Source organism: Zophobas morio, unplaced genomic scaffold (genome assembly GCF_036711695.1).
Source record: "Zophobas morio isolate AGI-343-1 ecotype UQ-CSIRO unplaced genomic scaffold, CSIRO_AGI_Zmor_V1 ptg000004l, whole genome shotgun sequence".
NCBI classification, from domain to species: domain Eukaryota; kingdom Metazoa; phylum Arthropoda; class Insecta; order Coleoptera; family Tenebrionidae; genus Zophobas; species Zophobas morio.
The window spans coordinates 2361604-2386766 of NW_026972109.1; the positions used below are offsets into that span (position 1 = coordinate 2361604).

The following is a 25163-nucleotide window of genomic DNA, read 5'->3' on the forward strand; positions in this document are numbered from 1 at the left end:
TTTCGATTTGCAATTTTTTGATATTAGATACAATTTTTCATTTTTCGATTTTTCAATTTTTCATTTCCTCAACTTTTCAAATTTTTGGTTTTTATTTTTCATTTTCCCGATTTGAAAATTTTCTTTTTCTTGATTTTAGATTACAATTTTTTGTTTTTGTGTTTCCTTTATTTTTTTCGTTTATTCAATTCTTGAAATTTTCAATCTTTGATTTTTCAATTCTTCGATTTTTAAACTTTTAAATTTTGCAATTTTTGGATTTGTCAATTATCCGATTTTCCGATTTTTTTTAACTTACAAGGGTTATCATGAAAATATAAAAATCGCAAAATCAAATCTTATAATTTTTCGAAAAATCTGGATTTATTTAACTTCGACCAATTTTTTGATATCACAATTTTTCGTTTGTTCATTTTCTTTAGTTATTTAGTTTTTCCATTTTTCAATACTTCAGTTCCATAATTTTTCGTTTTTTCAACATTAATTTTCTCAATTTTTCAATTTCTCGATTTCTAATTTTTTCAATTTTTCGTTTCTTCGGTTTTTGGATTTGCAATTTTTTGATATTAGATACGATTTTTCATTTTTCGATTTTCAATTTTTCATTTCCTCAATTTTCCAAGGCTTGGTTTTTATTTTTCATTTCCCGATTTGATAATTTCCTTTTTCTTGATTTTATATCACAATTTTTTGTTTTTCTATTTCCTTTATTTTTTTCGTTTATTCAATTCTTGAAATTTTCAATCTTTGATTTCTTAATTCTTCGACTTTCCAATTTTTAAATTTTGCAATTTTTGGATCTCTCAATTACCCGACTTTTCGATTTTTTTTAACTTACAAGAGTTAACATAAAAATATAAAAATTGCAAAATCAAATCTTATAATTTTTCGAAAAATCTGGATTTATTTAACTTCCACCAACTTTTTGGTAACACAATTTTTGTTTTTTTTTTCATTTTCTTTAATTATTTAGTTTTTCAATTTTTCAATGATTCAGTTCCATAATTTTTCGTTTTTTCAACTTTACTTTTCTCAATTCTTTAATTTCTTAACGTTTCTTTCTATATCAAATTTTCGTCTATTCCGTTCTTCAGATTTTGATTATTCAATTTTCTGATTTCTTTCATTTTCACTATTTCCATTTTACAGTATTCGTTTTTTCGATTTTTAGGTATTTCAATTTTTAATCTTTCGATTTTTCAATTTCTCGTTTCTCCATTTTTTCAAGTTCTTAATTTCCGATTTTTAGTTGAAAAGGTGAAAAATTTAAAAATTAAAAATCGAAAAAACTCAAATATCGGAAAGAAAAAAAAAACGAAAAACGGAAAAAACTGAAAATTGCAAAATCGAAAAATTGAAAATCAAAGAACTGAAGACACGAAAAATCGAAACATTGAAAAACTAAAAAGTAATGGATCGAAAAATTGGAAAGAAGAAAAAACGAAAGGAATCGAAAAATTGGAAAATCGAAAAATTGGAAAATTGAAGAATTGAAAATCGAATAAATGAAAGTTTTAAAATCCAATAACTGAAAAATCGAAAAATTCTGAAATCATAAAATTGAAAAAGTGAGAGATTTTTACGCTTACAATTATTATTACATAATTATTTAAAATGAAAACCAGAAAAATTTCAAATCAAAAGTTGAAAAATCGAGAAACTGAAAAAACGAAAAATAAAAAGTCCAAAAGTCGAAAAATCGAAAAATTGAAAACCGAAAAATTGCAAATTGCAAAATTGAAAACCAAAAAAAACCGAAACCAATAATTGCAAATCGAAAATTTGCTAAAATGAAAAATTAAAAAATCGAAAAATTGAAAAACTAGAAATTGAAAATGCGAGAAGTTTTAAATTGAAAAATTGCAAAATCATAAATCAAAAAATTGAAAAAAATTAAAATTGAAAAAACAAAAAATTATAAAATCGAAACACTGAAAAATCGAATAATTGAAAAATTGAAAAACTGAAAAATTTGATCTTCAAAACTCGAAAAATTGCAAATCGAGAAACTAAAGAAACAAAAAATTATTGTCATTTTTGATCAGGGGTGAGGGAAGTTCTGTCGATCATTTTTTTTTATTATTAAAAATTCTATGTTCATTATTTAGTACGACGCACCCACTTTATTTAACATTTGAAAGGTTTTTTCATTTCAGTTTTCAAATTAATTAAGTACAAAGATTATCATCTTGTTTTGCTTAACAACGAAATCTACAAAAAGTCCGTGTATTATTGCTGCACAAAGCGAGATCTAATTCACTCCAGATTTTCCTTTAATTTTGTTTCTCTTTTTTGTTGTTGTTTTTTTGAACTGCTATCCCGCGAAAACAATCTCGAACATTCCTCGTTTTACAATCCTTAGGGAGCACAAAAAATTTGGATTACATTTCTCGATGAAAAAAAATCCATTTAACTTCATTTAGGCGGGGTTGGTTACAGCTAAAATTTGATTTTGCTTTATATTTGCTTTTTATTACCAAACTTAAAAAAATTACCGTTATGACGTTATGAGAGAATTTCAATTCCCACTTCGTTGTTTGTGTTTTCAGAAACTAGTGCTAGCCATTAGGGAAATTAGCGGAATTGTCGATAGGGAATTTCAGCAGATCTTCGTGCTTTGAAGCCCCTCGAGAACACACTTCTTAAAAACTTGGGACGTCTTTTCCGTCTGCAGCGGCGGCTCAAAACAGACAATTATTTTTCGAGACACCTGAAAATTTTACAAGAATACACCCCGAAATTTCCTCCCTTTGCAATTTTTCCCTTTTCAAGCGGCCCCGTTTAATTAAACTGCGCACTTTTCCGAACCTCCGTTGCATCTGGAATTCCCCCATAAATGCCCGCAGAATATTAAAGCAGTTTTCAGCAAATTACAATGATATATTCGGGCAGAGACAGCGCTAATTGAGCACGTAAACGGCATTTTTTCTTGGGTGAATTATCGCCGAAATACGTTCCTGTGTACCGGCGGCCAAAAATAGTGCTTTGTGCGATTTGGAGCGTATAATTGTGTCAGTCGTGAATTATAAGGGAGTCGCAACGTGGTCCTCTAATTTGTACCTGTACGTTCGAGAAGGTCCTCGAATAAGCGAGTTTGCAAGGATAATGAATAAGGTTGCGGTTTTGTTGCAGGGCGCGGGTGAAGAGCGGCGTGCGTCTGTTGGAGGCGGCGACCGCGGGGGATCCGGCCTGGAACATGACAGTGGATATCAACCTCCGGCAGACGGTGGCGTCCGTCACTCTGGTTCGAAGGGAGCCGCCGGATTCGGAAGTTGTCGCCTCCGAAGGAGAGTAAGTAGAAACACAAGGAGAATACGAGGGGGTTTTGATGTCACGATTATGCGAAACTTTTTTTGGTTTATTTTTAAACTCGTACATCAACTTGGGTTTATTCTCCGTAGTAGAGACATTATTTATACGTAAACAAGATTTTTTTCGTAATTTTTGAACATCTAGTTTTCTCGAACTCATTAACGCAAGTGCCCATGGATGGGTTTAATATTTTCGATAATAATTTTCAATCTTAAAATGGGACCATCAAGATACCTTATTTATGCATTTAGTTCGTCGAGATCTCTCTCCAAGAATTTTTTCTGAATTTTTAGACAACTCTGCGAAAAGCTCAATTTTTCAAAGCTTCCTTTTTTAATTTTTGAGTTTTTCTCGAGCACTTTCGAAAGTTAACAAAGGAAATTTTTTTGTTGATTTCAACCTCATGAAGCTTTTTATAACTTCAATTCCTAGAAAATTCCACAATTTTTCCAGAAACGTAAAATTGAAATATGACGAATTTTGAGATGGGTTAAAAATTTGACTTAGAACCCGAATATTACGAACACTAATTCTCGTATTAACTCGGGATTATTCTCCGTAATAGAGACATTATTTATACATAAACACAATTTTTTTTCAAAATTTTTGAACATCTAGTTTTTCCGAAATCGTGTAAATACTTCTTTAACACAAGTGCGCCCATGGGTTTAATATTTTCGATAATAATTTTCAACTTTAGAATGATACCATCAAGATATCATATTTATGGATTCAGTTCGTCGAGATCTCTCTCCCAGAATTTTTCCTGATTTTTTAGACAACTTTGCGAAAAGCTCAATGTTTCAAAGCTTCCTTTTTTAATTTTTGAGTTTTTCTCGAGCACTTTCGAAAGTTAACAACGGAAATTTTCTTGTTGATTTCAACCTCATGAAGCTTTTTATAACTTCAATTCCTAGAAAATTCTATAATTTTTCCAGAAACGTAAAATTGAAATATGACGAATTTTGAGATAGGTTAAAAATTTGACTTTGAAGCCGAATATTACGAACACCAATTCTCGTATTAACTCGGGCTTATTCTCCGTAATAGAGACATTATTTATACATGAACACAATTTTTTTCAAAATTTTTGAACATCTAGTTTTTCCGAAATCGTGTAAATACGTCTTTAACACAAGTGCGCCCATGGGTTTAATATTTTCGATAATAATTCTCAACCTTAGAATGGGATCATCAAGATACCAAATTTATGGATTTAGTTCGTCAAGATGTCTCTCCCAGAATTTTTTCTGAATTTTTAGACAACTTTGCGAAAAGTTCGATTGTTCAAAGCTTCCTTTTTTAATTTTTGAGTTTTTCTCGAGCGTTTTCGAAAGTTAACAAAGGAAATTTTTTTGTTGATTTCAACCTCATGAAGCTTTTTATAACTTCAATTCCTAGAAAATTCCACAATTTTTCCAGAAACGTAAAATTGAAATATGACGAATTTTGAGATGGGTTAAAAATTTGACTTAGAACCCGAATATTACGAACACTAATTATTCTCGTATTAATTCGGGATTATTTTCTGTAATAGAGACATTATTTATACATAAACACGATTTTTTTCATAATTTTTGAACATCTAGTTTTTCCGAAATCGTGTAAATACGTCTTTTACACAAGTGCGCCCATGGCTTTAATATCTTCGATAATAATTCTCAACCTTAGAATGGGACCATCAAGATACCATATTTATGGATTTAGTTCGTCGAGATCTCTCTCTCAGAATTTTTTCTGCATTTTTAGACAACTTTGCGAAAAGCTCAATGTTTCAAAGCTTCCTTTTTTAATTTTTGAGTTTTTCTCGAGCACTTTCGAACATTAACAAAGGAAATTTTTTTGTTGATTTCAACCCCCTGAATCTTTTTGTAACTTCAATTCCTAGAAAATTCCACAATTTTTCCAGAATCGTAAAATTGAAATATGACGAATTTTGAGATGGGTTAAAAATTTGACTTTGAACCCGAATATTAAGAAAACCAATTCTCGTATTAAATCGGCATTATTCTCCCTAATACAGACATTATTTATACATGAACACAATTTTTTTCAAAATTTTTGAACATCTAGTTTTTCCGAAATCGTGTAAATACGTCTTTAACACAAGTGCGCCCATGGGTTTAATATTTTGGATAACAATTCTCAACCTTAGAATGGGACCATCAAGATACCATATTTATGGATTTAGTTCGTCTAGATCACTCTCCCAGAATTTTTTGTGAATTTTTAGATAACTTTGCGAAAAGCCCAATGTTTCAAAGCTTCCTTTTTTAATTTTTGAGTTTTTCTCGAGCACTTTCGAAAGTTAACAACGGAAATTTTCTTGTTGATTTCAACCTCATGAAGCTTTTTATAACTTCAATTCCTAGAAAATTCCACAATTTTTCCAGAAATGTAAAATTGAAATATGACGAATTTTGAGATAATTAAAAATTTGACTTTGAACCCGAATATTACGAACACCAATTCTCGTATTAACTCGGGATTATTCTCCGTAATAGAGACATTATTTATACATAAACACAATGTTTTTCATAATTTTTGAACATCTAGTTTTTCGGAAATCGTGTAAATACGTCTTTAACACAAGTGCGCCCATGGGTTTAATATTTTCGATAACAATTCTCAACCTTAGAATGGGACCATCAAGATACCACATTTATGGATTTAGTTCGTCAAGATCTCTCACCCAGAATTTTTTGTGAATTTTTAGACAATTTTGCGAAAAGCTCAATCTTTCAAAGCTTCCTTTTTTAATTTTTGAGTTTTTCTGGAGCACTTTCGAAAGTTAACAACGGAAATTTTCTTGTTGATTTCAACCTCATGAAGCTTTTTATAACTTCAATTCCTAGAAAATTGTATAGTTTTTCCAGAAACGTAAAATTGAAATATGACGAATTTTGAGATAGGTTAAAATTTTGACTTAGAACCCGAATATTACGAACACCATTTCTCGTATTAACTCGGGCTTATTCTCCGTAATAGAGACATTATTTATCCTTAAACACGACTTTTTTCATAATTTTTGAACATCTAGTTTTTCCGAAATCGTGTAAATACGTCTTTAACACAAGTCCGCCCATAGGTTTAATATTTTCGATAATAATTCTCAACCTTAAAATGGGACCATCAAGATACCATATTATGGATTTAGTTCGTCGAGATCTCCCTCCTAGAATTTTTTCTGAATTTTTAGGAAACTTTGCGAAAAGATCAATTTTTAAAGCTTTCTTTTTTGATTTTTGAGTTTTTCTCGAGCACTTTCGAAAGTTAACAACGGAAATTTTCTTGTTGATTTCAACCTCATGAAGCTTTTTATAACTTCAATTCCTAGAAAATTCCACAATTTTTCCAGAATCGTAAAACTGAGATATGACGAATTTTGAGATGGGTTAAAAATTTGACTTTGAACCCGAATATTACGAAAACCAATCCTCGTATTAAGTCGGGATTATTCTCCGTATTAGAGACATTGTTTATACATAAACACGATTTTTTTCATAATTTTTGAACATCTAGTTTTTCCGAAATCGTGTAAATACGTCTTTAAGACAAGTGCGCCCGTGGGTTTAATATTTTCGATAATAATTTTCAACCTTAGAATGGGACCATCAAGATACCATATTTATGGATTTAGTTCGTCCAGATCTCTCTCCCAGAATTTTTTCCGAATTTTTAGACAACTTTGCGAAAAGCTCAATGTTTCAAAGCTTCCTTTTTTTTTGTTTTTGAGTTTTTCTCGAGCACTTTCGAAAGATAACAAAGGAAATTTTTTCGTTGATTTCAACTCCCTGAAGCTTTTTATAACTTCAATTCCTAGAAAATTCCACAATTTTTCCAGAATCTCATAATTGGAATATGACGAATTTTGAGATAATTTAAAAATTAGATTTTGAATCCGAATATTAAGAAAGCCAGTCATCGCATCGACTTGGGCTTTTCATTCCGAATAGGACCATAATTTTTGCTTAAACACGATTTTTTTCATAATTTTTGGACACCTAGTTTTTCTGAAATCGTGCTAAATGTGTGTTTAACAACAGTGCCCCTATGGCTTTAAAATTTTCGATTATAGTCCTCAACCTTGGACTGGGACCATCAAGACATCATATTTTTGGATTTAGTTTTTCGAAATCTATATCCTAGAATTTTACTAAATTGTTAGGAGACTTCACAAAAGATCAATTTTTCAATAGTCCCCACTTTGGAATTTTTGACATTTCCTCCAGGACCTTCGAAATTTAGCAAAATACTTTTTTTATTGATTACGATCCCCTGAAGTTTTTAAGGCTTCAATTTTTCAAAAATTCCCACAATTTGTCCAGAATCGCAAAAATGAAATGTGACAAATTTTGAGATAGATTAAAAATTAGTTTGAATCCGAATATTACGAAAACCAGTCCTTGTATTGACTTGGGTTTTCGTTCCTAATAGAACCTTCATTTTTGCTGAAACACGATTTTTTTTCATATTTTTTGGACACTTAGTTTTTCTGAAATCGTGCTAAATACGTCTTTAACAACAGTAGCCCTAGTTGCTTTAAAATTTTCGATTATAATCCTCAATCTTGGACTGGGACCATTAAGACATTATGTTTTTGGATTTAGTTCTTCGAAATCTGTTTCCCAGAATTTTTTCTAAATTTTTAAACAAATTCGTGAAAAGCTCAATTTTTCCGGAATGGGACTATTTGGCGCGGCCGACTTGGCGCGGCCAACTTGGCGCGGCCGACTTGGCGCGAGCCATTTTGGCGCAAGGCCAACTTGGCGCAGGGACACTTTGGCGCAAGCCATCTTGGCGCGAGCCATCTTGGCGCGAGTACGTCGGTATATAATATAAAAAATATTTATTTTTTGTACCGTGGTTTGCACTCTGTTATTTATGCTAAGTGTAGGCAACCAAATACACAGTTTCATTCGCACAAATTCCAATAACTAAATGATCCACGGAGCAAGAAGTTCCACGTTTAGGAGTATGTTTATAATGGGGTGCAGGGCGCGAAGCGCCCGTGTGTCCATTAAAAAGTCGACATTACCCCACCACGCGTTGGAGACTATAAAAATTAGGTTATGCTAACAACGGGTACAATTTTTGTATAATTATATCTATTTTTCTTGGTGCGAGTTCATTCGCGCCAAGATGGTCCGCGCCAAGATAGCTTGCGCCAAAGTGTCCCTGCGCCAAGTTGGCTTTGCGCCAAAATGTCTCGCGCCAAGTCGGCCGCGCCAAGTTGGCCGCGCCAAGTCGGCCGCGCCGAATTGTCCTAGACCGCAATTTTTCAATAGTCCTCACTTGAAATTTTTGACATTTCCGCCAACACTTTCGAAATTTAGCAAAGGAATTTTTTTTATTGATTACGACCCCCTGAAGTTTTTTAAGGCTTCAATTTAAAAAAAATCCCACAATTTGTCCAGAAGCGCAAAAATGAAATGTGACAAATTTTGAAATAGTTTAAAAATTGAATTTTGAACACGAATATTACGAAAACAAGTCATCGAATGAACTTGGGATTATTCCCCTGAATAGAACCATCATTTTTATCAAAACACGATTTTTTTAATAATTTTTGATCACCTATGTTTTCCGAAATCGTGGTAAATACGTCTTTAACAAAAGTGTCCCTATAGGTTTAAAATTTTCGATTATAATTCTCAACCTTGGACTGGGACCATTAAGACATGATATTTTTGAATTTAGTTCTTCGAAATCTATTTCCCAGAATTTTTTCGAAATTTTTAAACAAATCGTGAAAAGCTCAATTTTTCAATAGTCCTCACTTGAAATTTTTGACATTTCCGCCAGCACTTTCGAAATTTAACACAGATTTTTTTTTTATTGATTACGATCCCCTGAAGTTTTTTAAGGCGTCAAAAATAAAATGTGACAAATTTTGAGATTGTTTAAAAAATTTACTTAGAACGCGAATATTACGAAACACAGTTGTTGTATCGACTTGGGATTGACATAATTTTTTCATCGAAATCTGTCTCCCAAATTTTTTACTTTTCCCGGAGGACCTTCGAAATTAGGAAACGACATTTTTTTGTTGATTTCAATCCGTTGAAGTTATTCGCCTTATTGACTTTGGAATGTTTAACTTTTTATCATCTACACAATATTTTCAAAGCAAACACCTGTATAACTTCATTATTTTAGTAGAATCTCTGTTAAATCGAAATTAGAACCGCACAATATCACGAAATAAAGGAGTATTTTATGTTGCCTATACACCCATTCACACAATCCTCGACTGCTCGAATGAACACTTCATGGTGCACCATTATTGGATATATTTACCAGAACCACACAATTACCTTTAGTTCTTTAACACAAAGCGAAGAAAATTCGATTCCGCCTCCTAATACAAATGTATGCACATCTGTAACAGGGGAAACAACCCGGTAATTGGACGAACATGAGCAGAATTTATGTCTGCAAAAATCAATGTTGCAGTGCCACTGCAATGCATCCCAATCTGCCCATCTTTTTTGTAATGCATATTTAAATTCACTTAAATCGAAATATTTTAACTTGAGAATATTCAGAAGCCAGCGAAAAAATTGAATTTCCTCACTTTGTCTCCAGAGGACCGTCGTGACTGTAAAAACATTTCCAGCAAAAAGCAAAATTAAAAACTTCGTCTAATTTAATTAACAGAACATTTTCTGCCTTTTTACTTCTGGAGCGAGGCAAAGACGTAAGTGGCCATCTAGAACCGAGTTTTCTATGAATGTTAGTCGATGAAATATACTTAGTCGACTAATGTGGATAAATAATCTATTCTTCAAGCTTCCATGATCAAGCGTCTCGCTAAACTGTTTTGGCCGTTCCATAAATATTGATTTCGTCGCGGCGAATCTTCCAGCAAGGCCCCATTTTTTACATTAAAAAATAAAAACAAGGTTAGCGCGTTAGCAACCCAACTTGTTTGTTTCGTCCTTACATTCGTTTTATTATACATTTATGCGTTTTGCTTCGAGATGACGGCATTAAACCAGAGAAGTGTTTATTTCTGGCGGGTATCTGAAAAGAACATCTCGTCCGCGTTCCTCGAAAGCGCCTCTTTCATGAAAAATTCGCTCCGCCGTTAAATTTTTAAAAGAAATCGTCGATTGTCAACTTTATAAAACGGCCAAGTCCCTGCATTGAGCCACCATCTTTAAGCACAATGCGGGAGAAACGCGAATGGAATTTGAATCGATCGGGTAACATCTGCGGAACGTGGCGAATTTCTCAAAAAAAGTAACGATCGGAGGGCGCCATAATGAAACTAAATACTTTAACACGTTATGAAGATGGCGGAGGTGGACGTGAGCCTGCCAGATTTTACGGCCTTTATTCCGGCCTTTCGTGATTCTTCTATTGCTCTCGGAGGATTAGTGTCTCGACGTTGCGGCTGCGGTCAGGAGGAGAGTCCTTTTTCAAAGGATCTCGGCCATAAATACATACAAAGCCAAAGTTAATTCGACTTTGTGAAAAGTAAATACAAGAGCGATTGCCTGGGATACTCAAAGGGAAAAATTCACCGCAGCTTGGATGTTGAGTGCAGTTCGGGCTTGAATTTGACGCAATAAAAATTACGGCGAACACTGAACAATTACTGGAATTATTTTGTAGGGCAAACCTCCACGTAGATCACAAAACGTAGTTTTAATCATTCTAGTGTGGCTAATTTGTAGGTATTATATCCCGTAGGTGTGGTTTTTAATCATTTCGCAGAGGCAAACATAACTCTAGGAGTGCAAATTAATTCAATTAAATTAGCTAAGAATTTACGAACCTATATTCTGCTGTAATTATTTCTCTCATGTATAATGAGATGGCTTACAAATTCATTAGCACAAAGCTCTAGATAATAATCCGCTTTGCATCACTTAATACGAAACGGAGTAAGATATATTACTATGTTTAGTTTTTTATTTAGTGGTATTTAATGCATATACATTAGCAGAACAATTGTGATTAATGTTATTTAGTGTAAGAACGTTTTTAGAACTCTGTCAGACAAACATGACCCATTTAAAGTGCATAACCAACTTCAGTGCAGTGTAGCACTTGTTGGATAAGCAGAACTTTAATGTATAAAGTTTGTGCCGCCTTTTTAAAAAGCTTCGTATACTACAGATGAAAAGTGATATGAACAAGTTGATTCTAAATTGATACAAACAATTTAACGAGTTTTTGACTTGGATTACAATTTAGGAAAAATTGCCGATAGTCTGGCCGCTACTGTCAAATTCATGAGGTCACCGATATTGAACTCTCACAAAATACATAGAGGCGAAGATTGCAATCTTGCTAAGCATTGCATTCAGCGCTAAGTGTATTTGCTTAAAGTACATACTCAACAAAACTTGACAGTTGTTTACGAATTAAATTAGATAATTTACTTTATGAGATTAATTAATTCATTAATTAATGCATCTGTTTACTGTTCATTGTTTAGTACTTCTAGATGGGTCATTTTCCTCTGATATTGTACAGTTCGGTTATAATTTCTATATTTTTATATTTTTTTTATTTTTAGTAAAATGTTATAAATTCTTATGCATCTGGATGCATAGGACCAAAACATATGCTTCCGAGAACATCTAGCTTACAAATATCGACACAGGTGGCAGACGACAGACAGACGAATAGACGGACCGACGGAAACGGGAGATCTATTTTTTCATTCCCTAGGGGAGTTGAAATAGTCCTTTCCTCGCCCTCAGAAACCACACGCATGAATGGACGCATATTATTTTACACATTTTAAGTAGGGTTTGCTTACTCGATTTTTACGGTGACGTCATCAAATTTTTGGTAGGGATTGATAGCTTGAGCGTTCTGTCAGACTTACGCATATGCCAAATTTCACAGCAATTGATCCAGTTTTAATTTTTTTTTTGTATCTACAAATCTTTGTTTTTTCGAAAACTTGCATATTCAGAATTAAAAACAGATATAAGAGGACGTCTGTTTGAATTTTTTTTTGCCTGTTTTGTATTTTTAGAATTGTTTGTGATTTTTCTTTTTATTAGTAGTATTTTACTTCCCGAGCGGAGTGTAAGGAAGTATTGCACGAGAGTCCATCAGGCAACTGGCTACTTTCATGTTTTATGACTCCTAGAGTACGAAATAGTAGGTCTCCCTTTTTCGTGTGTCTGTCTGTTGTCTGCCGATTTTTGTTAAACACATAATCTCTAAAAACTACTGGGCTAATTGTTGTCAAATTTTATACGTATTTGATAAATATCGTGTAGATGGTAAAACGTTAACCAAAATTTGTTGGATCATCCCCCACCAACAATTCGATGCCGTAACTTCAAAATTTTGCATAGTAAATAAATATATTTAAATTTCTTAAAATATGTTACTATATTCGTTTTATTTTCATTTTGTTATTTTTATATTTTGTGGTTTTTTTGTCGCTTATGTAGTTAATTTTTTGTTGCCCATTTTGTCGATTTTTTTGACCTTTTTCGTCACATTTTGTGAGTTTTGAGTGTTTTGACGTTTTTTCTAACTTTTTCTACTCGCACTTTCTTGCTGGCGTTTTTTGTGAACTTTTTTTGATGCGTTTTTTTGTTGTATTCAATTATTTTTTTGTCAAATTTTTTGTGGCTTTTTTTTTGTAACATTTTTCTCTCTCATTTAGTGACCTCTTTTTTGTCACCATTTTTCACTCCCTTCTTTTGTCTGTTTTTTGACTCTCTTCTTTTAGTCGAATTGTTATTTGTCTCATTTTTTTAACCACTTTTTGCAACGGTGTTTACCCTTTTTTTATTTTTTTTCCTCCTTTGATTTCGGATTTTTGTGATTTTTTTTGAAGTTTTTGTTTCATTTTCATTGTGTTTTGTTGTATTTTTTGCATTTTTTGCGTGCTTTTGTTGTTTTTTGGCACTTTTTATTGTAACCACCTTTTTGTGGTCTTTATTGTCAAATTTTTTGGTCTTTTTTATCGCCTTTTACTCACATTTTTGTAGTCGTCATTTCTGTTGCATTTTTTATCGCCTTTTTTGATTGCTTTTTTTTGTTTTATTGACTTTTTTGTGACTTTTTAACTCCTCTTTTATTTTTTTTTTATTGACTACTTTTTGTAGTCGCTTTTTATTTCATTGTCTTGATGGTTTTAGTGATTTTTATCTTGTCTTTACTATAAAGTTGATCATAAAATTGCATAAATATGATTTATATGACGTCAGGAGCGAGGAAAGAAATACCTTTTGTATCGAATTCTAAATTTTTTGATTTTTGGAATTCTCGATTTCTCAATTTCGCAATTTCCCAGTTTCTCCATTTTTTTATCTTTCGATTTCGCGATTTTTAAAATTCTCAATTTTTTTTAATCTTTCGATTTTTTGAGCTCTCAATTTTCTTTTTTCGATTTTCTGATTGTCGATTTTATTTTTGGAATTCTTAATTTTTCGTTTTTTCTTTTATTCGATTTTTAGATTTTTCTATTTTTCGATTTCTCAAGTTTCGATTTTTGAATTTTTGCTTTTTTGATTTTTCAATTTTTAGAATTTTCGACTTTTCAATTTTTCGAATTTTAAACTTTTCGTTTCTTCAATTGTTCGTTTTTTCTAATTGTGTTTCTATTTTCCAGCTTTTGTAATTCTCAGTTTTTTTTTATTTTTCGATTTTTCAAATTTTCAAACTTTCGTTTTTTATTTCTATCGTGATTTTTTTATTGCTTTGTTATTCGATTTTTCGAATTCCCATGTTTTGTTTATTCGATTTTTTGCTTGTCAATTTTTTTATTTTTCCAATTTGCAGTTTTCTGATTTTTTAATTTTTTCGAATTCTCGATTTTCGGTTTTTGAATTTTTGTTTTTTTGATTTTTCAATTTTCAGAATTTTCGAATTTTCAATTTTTCGAATTCTAAATTTTTCGTTTCTTCAATTGTTCGCTTTTTCGAATTGTATTTCTATTTTCCAGTTTTTCTAATTCTTATTTTTTTGATTTGTTTTCGAATTCTCAATTTTTCTATTTTTCGATTTCCCAATTTCTCGATTCCTCTCTCAATTTTTCATTTTGGATTTTTCGAATTTTCTTTTTAATTGATCGATTTTTCGAATTCTCAATTTTTTGTTTTTCATTTCCATCGTAATTTTTTTATTACTATGTTATTCGGTTTTTTGAATTCCCATGTTTTATTTATTCGATTTTTTGCTTGTCAATTTTTTAATTTTTCGAATTCGCAATTTTCTGATTTTTTAAGTTGTTGAACTCTCGATTTTCGATTTTTTGCTTTTTTGATTTTTCAATTTTCAGAATTTTCGATTTTCATTTTTTCTCGATTTCCTAATTTCTCGATTTTCGTTCTGCATTTTTTAAATTTTCTTTTTAATTTTTCGATTTTTCGAATTCTCAATTTTTCATTTTTTTTACTTCTATCGCAATTTTTTTTATTACTCTGTTATTCGATTTTTCGAAGTCTTGATTTTCGATTTTAGAATTTTTGCTTCTTTGATGTATCAAATTTTCAATTTTGCAAATCTTCGATTTCTGTATTTTTCAATTTTTCGAATTTTTAAATCTCAGATTTTTCATTATTTGAAATTTCGATTTCTCAATCTTTCGATTTTGCGCCTTCCCGCTTTTGGATTTTTCAGTTTTTTATTTTTTTTTTGTTTCAAGTTTTCGTTTTTAAATTTTTCGATTGTTCAGTTTTTCCATTCATCAATTTTTCGATTTATTTCGATTGTTTGACTTGTCAATTTTTCAACTACTCAAGTTTTCAATGTTTCAATTTTGCGATTTCCCAGTTTTGGAATTTTCAACACATTTTTTGATTTTTCAATTTTTCAATTTTTGATTTATGGATTTATCGAGATTTCGATCTTTCGATTTTCCAATTTTTCGACTTTTCGATATTTTGATATTTCACTTTTTTGTTTTTTACAAATTTTGCGTTTTTTTTTTTAATTGTAGGATTTACGATTTTTTAATTTTCCAGTTATTCGATTTATCAGTTTTTCTAAGTTTAAATTTTTCAAATTTGAATTTTCCGATTTTGGGCTATTTCGATTTCTCAAATTTTCGATTCTTAAGTTTTCGATTTTTAAGTTTCCAATTTTGGGATTTTTCAATTTGGAGGTTTTTTAACACTTATTTCCATTTTTCAATTTTTTGATTTCTCCATTTATCGAGTTTTCGATGTTTCGATTTTTCAATTTTTCGATTTATGTTTTTTTAAGTTTCAGTTTTTCAGTTTTGAATTTTTCAATTTTTCGGTTTCTCAATTTTTCAATTTCCCGATTTTTTGATTTTTTAATTTCTCAATATTTTGATTTAATTTCTCGATTAATCGATTGTTTGATTTTTCGTCCTTTAATGTATCCATTTTTATTAGACGTGTAATCTCCGAAACTACTGGACCGATTGTTGTCAAATGTTTTACATATGTTAGAAGTATCATGTTCATGGTTAAATAGTAACCAAAATTTTGCTTTGTTTTTTACAAAAACCTAAATGCCGGATTAATAAACCACAAGTATAGAAGCACGCCATTTTATAAAATTTAACAGGATTTGCTTTGCAAAAATTTGAGATGACGTCATCAAATGGTTGGTGGGAATGAACAAATAGATAAATTTTGATTAATATTTAACCAGCTATACGATTGTCTTAAATACAACCAAAATTCCACAGCAATCAGTCCAGTTTCGGAGATTACTTGTCAAATATATATAAATAAAATTGAAAATTACAGAACACAGAAAAAATAAAAATGTAAATCTTTGTTTATTTTGTAATGTCTGAGGTAGATTCTTACATTTTCTTAGATCAGCTTTTATACGAAAAATTATATAGGTACAGCATGAATAAGGATCACCTGATTATATATTGTATTTTTGATTATTGAGGCAAGAAAATGTGGATTAAACAGTCCTCAGAACACTATTATTATACGTGAAATAAAAATTAATAAGAATAAATTATTATAGCCGTTACAAGTGGATAACGATAAACTTTATCCACGAGACCTGTAACAATTCATCACAATTTAATGGACCACGTATTTCGAGCAGTCGAAACTTAGTTATTAAACGAAACCACCCACTCGGTTGCCATTTCAGTCACGTTTCCATTGACAACCTTATTAACGAAAATCCACGACCCTCCTCGCCATTAAAATATTGCTTTAGCACCCGCTATGACAAACCCGGTCGAAATCGCACTCATTAGTACCTCCACCCCAAACTAACTTTCCACCCTCAAACCGCCGTCTTTTTTCCACTCCCGAATCGCACTTGAACCCACCCGAGCACTCTCGCCGCCCTTCCAACGACTCTCTTTTGTCCTGTAACTCCTAATCGCGATAGCGCCCTATCTTTTCATTTTGCGTGCGGGATAAAATTTAACTTTTGGTAGTCGCGTCCCGAAACTGCCTGAAAGGGACTTGACTCGGCTGTTATTTCCAGCGTTACGGAGCTATTTACTTGGCTGATCGAGCTGGGACAGGACGATTCGGAGCCTTACGAGGGCCCGAGGATCGTCTGGTCCGCCAAGTTTGAGCCGCACGAGGACGAAGCGGAAGGACGCAAGTCCACCACACGCTTCGACGTCCAGAAGGACGACATCCAGGCCGTGGTCCCCATCAGCAAGGTGAGTGCTATTTCGGGCAGCTATTTGCATGTTTACGACGCAAATGGCCCGCTAAATAGGCCATTAGCACCCGTCAACTTGTATCTTGGAAAAATTTCAGCCGAGATTTATGTGGCGCTGGAACGGGCTGTAATTAAATTTTCAAAAAAAAACGCCGTGGGAGCGCCAATTTTCCTAGAAAAAAAAAAAATCACTGATTCAGCGAAGACGACTTCGTTGCGAATAACTCCCGGATTCTTTATCTGTTGAGCTTGAGCTCGTGCTTTTTGATTTTATTCGTTTCTCGATCGGATTTGGATTTAGAGCGGCTCACGTTTCCTGCAGCGATGCACTGCCGGATGATGCAGAAGAATTCAAATTTTCTGCATAATTCGGATGTTTGGATGCATGTAGTTAGTTGAAGGAGTTCCGACACGGTTGCGTGCGGAAGCTTCTTGAAATTAACGAGAGAGCTTTCAGGTTTTTTTTCTCGGGGCTTTAGATGATGTTTAATGTGGAGTTATAACGAGTGCTCGTTTGGGTTAACAAATCACAAACGCGTGATAATTAATTATCTCGGAAGACCGGGGTGTGTGGAAAGTAGTTATTTAGCATTCTGTGGTCCGAACGCACCCAATTACTTACACCTGAGTTTCTTCCGGAAATTAATGTTCGTCGTTTAGTGTCTGAAAAATATTAATTATTCTCGAACAGTTTGGTGAATTTCAATTTATAATTTATGTTTGTGGTGTTTTTATTAAATTAATTAATTTAAATAGATATCCGATTTAATAGAAACGCAAAATCCAGTTAATTTTGTATTATTGATTTTGCCGCAAACGTAGGTGTGGCGACCCATTTTCAATTACACGAAAATATTTTTCGGTATTTACAGTGACAAACGAATATTTGAAACCGCTTTAAATATAAATACAGAGTTAATAAAAACACGAACAGAAAACACACGGTAGACACAACATTAAACGTCGGAATTTTTTAGCTGTTGACAAACATAAAATGTAAACGAGTTTTCTTGACTGAGTTCACATTTTTTGTACACTCTTGTAGAAACGAAACTAACCTATAAATAAATAGACAGTCGTTTGGTAATACATTATTAAAGTCTTGGTTGCTCTGACGGGAGGTGCAAAAACTGTATTAACACGAAATTAAAACACAATCTACTGATTTACTCGACAAGCATAATTCACTTATTATTATACTAATAAATAAATGAGGAGTCTGCATATTTAACGATTTTCTGTCGGAAATTGACGCATTTTCATGGATAAAATAACACAAATAACGCAAAAGCGCTGTAGGTTATTTGTCACTAATAAAACATTCCGGATATTAATATCCCGTTCAATTTTGGCTAAATTCCCGACATACACCACCAAATTTCCCTAAAAGTTAATGCTTTTTTGCAAGCTCCACTGTTTACCTAAATATAAGCTTTATGAATGAACTGACACTTGTGTATATTTTTGGAATTATGAAACAAAAACTGTCAGCGAACTGTTTAGCTAAAATTCATTTTTGATTTAATTGTATTTGGAGTTTATCCTTTTCAACCTCTCCATGTCGACTCTCAAATATTCTTGGTAGTTTATCGCTTGATTTCGCCCGCTAATGGCGCAGCTGTCGATTCTCATACATTTTTTGTATGTATCTCCTGGCTCGGACCATCGTTGTGTGCTTTTTTAGAAACAAGTGACAGATCAAATAAAAAATATATAAGGACCGAAGTCGCAACTCACGAAAGTCACATTATTTTTTTGTTGTTGTAAGCTGGCTTTTGCGTGATGAAACTAATAATTGAAACATAAGAACATTTTTCGTCGGTCGTTCTGTTGTCATGATTGTCGCCTCTTTGGTAACAATGTGATTTTTCTAATTTCTGTTCTAGTTGGTCATGACGCTTATGTCAGCCGTTTCAATTGCGCTGACCAACTAAAAAATCACACGGTATAAATAAATAAATTTTCGATAAGAGTCAAATTCGCGTAATACTAATCACGAACTGTGTATTGGCTTAGTTGTGATGTAGATCCAATAAAAAATTATAAAGCTCACAGTCGCTCGAAATCTCTCGTTCTAATGTCATAATTGTCGCCTCTCATGTATTTTTTGTAACAGAGAGAGACTGAATTAAGTCACTAACTGCGATTCTATATAAATCAAGTGACAGATGAAATAAAAGAAAATTTTTTGCAATTTTTGATAAGGCTCAAAGTAGCGTAACATTTCGATTTTCAAATTTTCCATTTGTGAATTTTTTCAGTTTATTTTTCGGTTAAATTTTTCTTTCTCTCAGTTAATCAAGATTTCAATTTTTAATTTGGCTTTTAAATTTTTCAAGTTCCCAATTGTGTAATATTTTATTTTCCCGAATTCTAATTTTTAATTTAATTAAAAAAGTACAAATTTATTAAATCTGGCATTTTCACGATTTTACAGTTTTTGGATTTTTCAATTTTTATATTCAAAGTACTTTTAACTAATTAATTTTTAGTTGCTTTCACCGCGTTTATTGTGTGGACTGAGCATTTTTTTTAATAGCACCCATTTTTTAGTTTTTAAAAAAATTTTAGTTTTCAGATTTTGTAATTTCTCGATTTTCCGATCTTTTTTAGAGAAAAATAAGGATTTTACAATTAAGCTCCGCCCCTCGGCTTACGACGAATAAAAAAGATCATCAGAATCGAGATAGGGCGGGTGGGCGGGGCTTATATTTTGCCTTTTTTTTTCTTAATATATATAGCCATATTTTCACAAGAAACTTAGAACGTGGTTAAAGTGGTACTTTTTGGGAAGGAAATATGGATTTAACAATTATAGGGCGGAACCTAATTGCTATATTTCCTTATCTAAATTTTCCATTTTAAATATATTTTAAGTTTCATGTTATGAAAAGAAGTCTGCACATATTAAAACAAAAAGACAAAATGTAAGCCCGCCCACCCACCCTATCTCTATTGTGATGATGTTTTTATTTGCCGTGAACCAAGAGGGCGGAGCTCAACTACAAAATGCTTATTTCTTAACGAGAAATTAAAAACATGTTTTTGAGTATCGTGTTGTGCAAAGAATACTATGCATATAAAAAAAAAATAAAGGCAAAGATTAGATCCCACCCATACCCACCCCGATCTTAATTCTCAATTGTGATGAATTTTTCATTCGTTGTCGGATCGAGGGGCGGGGCTTAATTGGAAGATCCATATTTGTCTACAAGAATTTACCTTTTCAAAAATTATAAGGGTCATAGTCGCTCAAAATCGGTCGTTTTAATGTCACGGTTGTCGCCTCTCAAGTATTTTTGGGAACAATGCATTGCGCTGACCAACTAGAGCAAACATTTAAAAAATCGCACTGTATAATGAACTAAATTTTTGATAAGGTTCAGAGTCGCGTAATACTAATCACGAACTGTGTACTACCTTAGTTGTAAATATAGATCCAATAAAAAATTATAAAGGTCACAGTCGCTCAAAATATCTCGTTCTAATGTCATAATTGTCGTCTCTCGTGTACTTTTTGTAACAAGAGACTGAATTAAGTCACTGATTCTATATAAATCAAGTGACAGATGAAATAAAAGAAAATTTCTGCAAATTTTGATAAGGCTCAAGGTAGCGTAACATTAGCTTCGGTAATCTTGAGCTCTAGACTATATGTTTTGTGTATTATAAGGGTCACAGTCGCTCAAAATCGGTCGTTCTAATGTCACAGTCGCCGATTCTCAAACAGCTCTTGTAATAAAATATCTAAGTTCATGGAACATTCAGTATTCAGTCCTTGAGGGTTCGATTTTATATAAATCAAGTGACAGATGAAACAAAAGAAAAATTTTAAATTTTTAATAAGGGTCAGATCCGCGTAACACTGACCTTCCTAACTTCGACTTGTGAACTATATTTTTTGTATGTACACATAGACAAAATAAAATGTTATAAGGGTCATATTTTAGTAATAAAAGAGTGAATTCAGTCCTTGACTGTACGATTTTATAACAGATTTCCATAAGACTCGGAATCGCGTTGTGTAGTAATCCAACAACAAATTACAAGGGCCAAAGTCGCTCAAAATCGATTTTTCTAATGTCATAATTGTCGGCTCTCAAACAATTTTGTAACAGGACACTGACTTCAGTCCTTCGCTGTGTAAATCCAGTAACAAATGAAACAAAAGAAAAACGTAAATTTTTTTTTTTAAGTCTCAGAATCGAATAACACCAGACTCAATCTCGAGATATATACAATTTTTTTTATAAGGGCGAAAGTCGCGCAAAAACGGCCGTTCTAATGTCTTAATTGTCGCCTCTCAAATACTCTTTTTGCACCAAAACACTGAATTCTGCGGTTTTATATGAAATGAAAGAAACATTAATAAGGCTCAAAGGCGTGTTTTTACCGAACCAGACCAAAAAAAAAAAAAATCAAAAGAATCTTTGTAATGTCACACTTGGCGACTCTCAAATCGCTCTGTGCTCTGCTAACATACCATTGAATTCCGCTTTCGACTCTATGATTTTCAAACGAAATAAGTGACTGCTCAAATAAAAGAAAATTGCTGATAAGGATCACAGTTGCTCAAAAGCGGTCTTGTTACAGCTGTCGACTCTCACATATTTTCTACAACTATATCGTCTAATTCCGGCCATGACGTGTAATTTTCTTATACTGCAGGAAGTAAGAGATCAAATAAAGGAAAGTCTGTTTGTGTCTGTTCAAAACTACTGGACCGATTGTTGTGAAATTTTATAAGTGTATTAGGAATATTGTCATCTGCAAAATTTGCATTACTTCAATTTTATAAAATCAATTAGGACTATTTGGGCTACAAAAAATTCCCCGTTCCCATCCCACTATTTTCCGTATCCCCGGTCGGACGTAAAAAGCGCGCCAGTTGCGCTTAAAGGCGTTATAATTCTCGGAACCGCGTAAACTGTGCCGTTTCTATTCAATTATTTACCCCTCGGGATAATACCGATGGGGTGTATCCGGCAGGAATCTTAACTAAAACCCGCATTAAAACGTGTATTCGGCATAACGGCCACATACTTGGAGCACACATCCGCTGCAAGGGAAGGCAATCTTGCAAGTGGTCGTTTATTGCCGGCATGTTATGCTAAAAGTTCTAATGAAGTGCTTAGAGGGGCGGTCGTACGCCGCCCCTTTCCACTTGATCCCTTAATGAAATTCTTCACCATTCGGGCGCACCTGGAAATTACGTCGGGACGAAAAAGGAATCGGGGATTTGGCCTCTGACCAACGAAATGTACATGTTGAGCTTGTTTACACTCTATTTTGTTTAATCAATAGTCCTGAAGGACTTCGAAGGAGCAAGGGATCGTTTGTCATGCAGACATCAATATGTGTCCTTTGCCAAGCGGCCATTATGTTTCCCGAATTCGGATTGCCGACAAGCGGATTTGATAGGGGGCAGGGGCGGCTCGAGGATAAAGAATGGGGGCTTAAGCGCCGTTATGAGACAGGAGAAAAGTGTTTATGGGGTATAAACAGCCGAAAATATGCTTGTGGAAATTGGAAAATCGATATGACTAATGTTCGTTTAATGGATACAGGATGTACGCTAAGATTATCTTTTTTCACAGGAGGGGGTGGTGTTGGAGCTAAGAAACGTCATTTTAGACCAAAAAATCGTTCAAGCTTGAATGTCTTTTTTTTTTAATTTACATTTCGGGTGAAGTCACTTTTAAGATTTTTTTGGAACTGATGAAGTGCAAGTCTGGGTATTGAAAAAAACAGAAATAGAGATTTTAGAAAGACGGGAGAGAAAAATATTACGTGGAGAATAAAGACCAAAAACCAACAGATCGAAAGATGTAGAATAAATTTTTTTTACAAATTCCAAAAGCAGATCGTAACTCTAAATTTGAGTGGAATCAGGAAGCAAAACCCGCTATAATCAGTCTAAGCCCGTTTTTTCAAGCGATTGCTTGCCTTCGCTAAAATTCTTAAATATTCGAAAATCGCTTGATCAATATTTGGCGCACGGTCTGTCTCCTCGCATCCAGTGGCGTAAATAGCACCCCCGCAGATCCCGCAATGCGGGGGGGCGCAGACCGTAACGTAACCGATATATTTTTTTAAAATGTGCAATTTTTAAAGAAGGGGTTTTCATTGGAATTGAAAATGAGATCAGCTAAATTAATAGCTATTTAACGAACAAGTTTGTTAATAAAGGTGATTAATAATCGAGATATTTTAACGCGCGAGGAACGAGTTTTTATATTTTTTCTTTTTCTCAATTTGAAATTTTTCAGTTTTTGGATTTTTCAATTTTTTTTGTTTTCAATTTTTCGTTTCTTCAATTTTTGATTTGCAGGTTTTCTAATTTTCATTTTAGATATGTAATAATAATTATAATTGTTATTAGAGTTGTTCACTTTTTCAATTTTTCGTTTTTGGAATTTTTTAATTTTTCGATCTTTGAATGTTAGTTTTTGGACTTTACGAACATTTTTCGATTTAATTCGTTCTTTAATTCATTAATTTTTTCTCGATTTGTAGTTTTTCAATGTTTCTATTTTTCGTTTCTTCAGTTCTACAATTTTGTCAAATAAATGTTACATAAATTTAAAAAAATGTAACAGTGTACCTATGGTCTATGAATCCGTGTTGAATTTTTATCTTCGACATCTAAATTTTTGTGGAAAAATAAAACAAAATTGAATTACAATTTTTCGATTTCTTGATTTCTCGATTTTTAGTTTACTTAATTTTTCGATATTTCAGTTTTACAATTTTTGCAATTTAAAAAAAAATCATTTTTACATTTCTCAATTTCTCTATTAATCAATTCTTTGATTTTTCGATTTTTCCTCTTTCCAATTTATCGATTTTTCAGTTTTTCGATTTCTCAACTTTTCGTTGTTTCAATTTTGGGATTTTTCAGTATCTCCAATTTTTTAATTTAAAATTTTTCACTTTTTTGATATATCGATTTCTCGATCTTTCGATTTTTAAAATTTCTGATTTTTCGAATTTTGAATATTTTGATTTATTATCGTTTTTTTTTTTAGTTTAAATATGTATTTTAGTTTTAAATTTTCCGGTTTTTCGATTTCGGGCTATTTCGATTTCTCCATTTCTCGGATCTTTTGATGTCTCAATTTTTTAATTTCGATTTCTCGGCTTTTCCATGTTTCAATTTTTTATTTCTTCGAGTTTTTAGATTTTTAAAATTCTCCATTTTTCGATTTTATGTTTTGTTATGTTTCGATCTCCCGATTTTAACCTTTTCAACGTGTATTCCAATTTTTCGATTTTGGAATTTTCGATTTCTTACATCTCGATTTTTCGTTTTTTCGATTTTAAAATGTTTTTACTTTTCGTTTTTTTTTCGATTCTGGATTTTTCAAGTTTTCCATTTTCTCAATTTTTCAACATTTCAATTTTGAGAATGTCTATATTTTTCAGTTTTTTGATATTTTCAGTTTTTCAACTTTTTAAATTTTAATTTTTCGACTTACCGGAAATCGATTTTTGGGTTTTTCAATTTTTCGACTTTTCAGTTTTGAGATTTTTCAATTTGTCGATTTTTTGGTTTTTCATTTCTTCAGTTTTTCGGTTTTTCAAGTTTTCGATTTTATTTTTTTTACGTTCCGAATACCCGATTTTAATTTTTTTTATGCTTTTCAATTTTTGGTTTTTCTAAATTTTCATTTTTCGATTTCTCAATTCCTCGATTTTTCGACTTTTTGATTGTTTTTTTTTTTAAATGTTAAATTTTTCGTTATTGTAATTTTTCTATTTTTTAAATTTTAGATATTTACATTTTTCGACATCTTGAATTCTCTATCTTTTTTCAGTTTGAATTCCTCGGTTTTTCGATTTTCCAAAATTTCGATTTTTCAATCTTTCGATTTTTGAAAATTTTCGATTTCTCGATTTTTCAGTTTTTGATTTTCCAACTTTTAGATGTTTCAAATTTTAGAGTTTGCAAATTTCACGAGTTTACAGTTTTTAATTTTCTTTATTTTTTCAATTTTCTGCTTTCAATGTAACGTTTTTTTTAATTTTTCATTTGCAGTTTTCATTTTAATTATGTAACACTCCTAATAATCATAATTTTTAAAGTTGTTCCTTTTTCAGTTTTTCGTTTTTGGAATTTTTCAATTTTTCGGTGTTTGAATGTCACAGTTTTTGGACTTTACAATTTTCAAGATTCTATAATTTTTCGATTTTACAATTTTTGGATTTTACAATTTTTCAATTCTTTCCCATTCTTCGATTCCTTATTT

General features: G+C 32.1%; 1 protein-coding gene across 2 annotated transcripts in view; it reads left to right on the forward strand.

Moving 5' to 3' along the window:
• Dtn (detonator) overlaps positions 1-25163 on the forward strand; it is a 221214-nt gene that overhangs the window by 135532 nt on the left and 60519 nt on the right. For both annotated transcript variants that reach the window (XM_064066820.1, XM_064066829.1), the window contains exons 4-5: positions 3133-3291; positions 16729-16912. In XM_064066820.1, coding sequence (XP_063922890.1) covers positions 3133-3291; positions 16729-16912 — 343 coding nt within the window. The remainder of the gene's footprint in view (positions 1-3132; positions 3292-16728; positions 16913-25163) is intronic.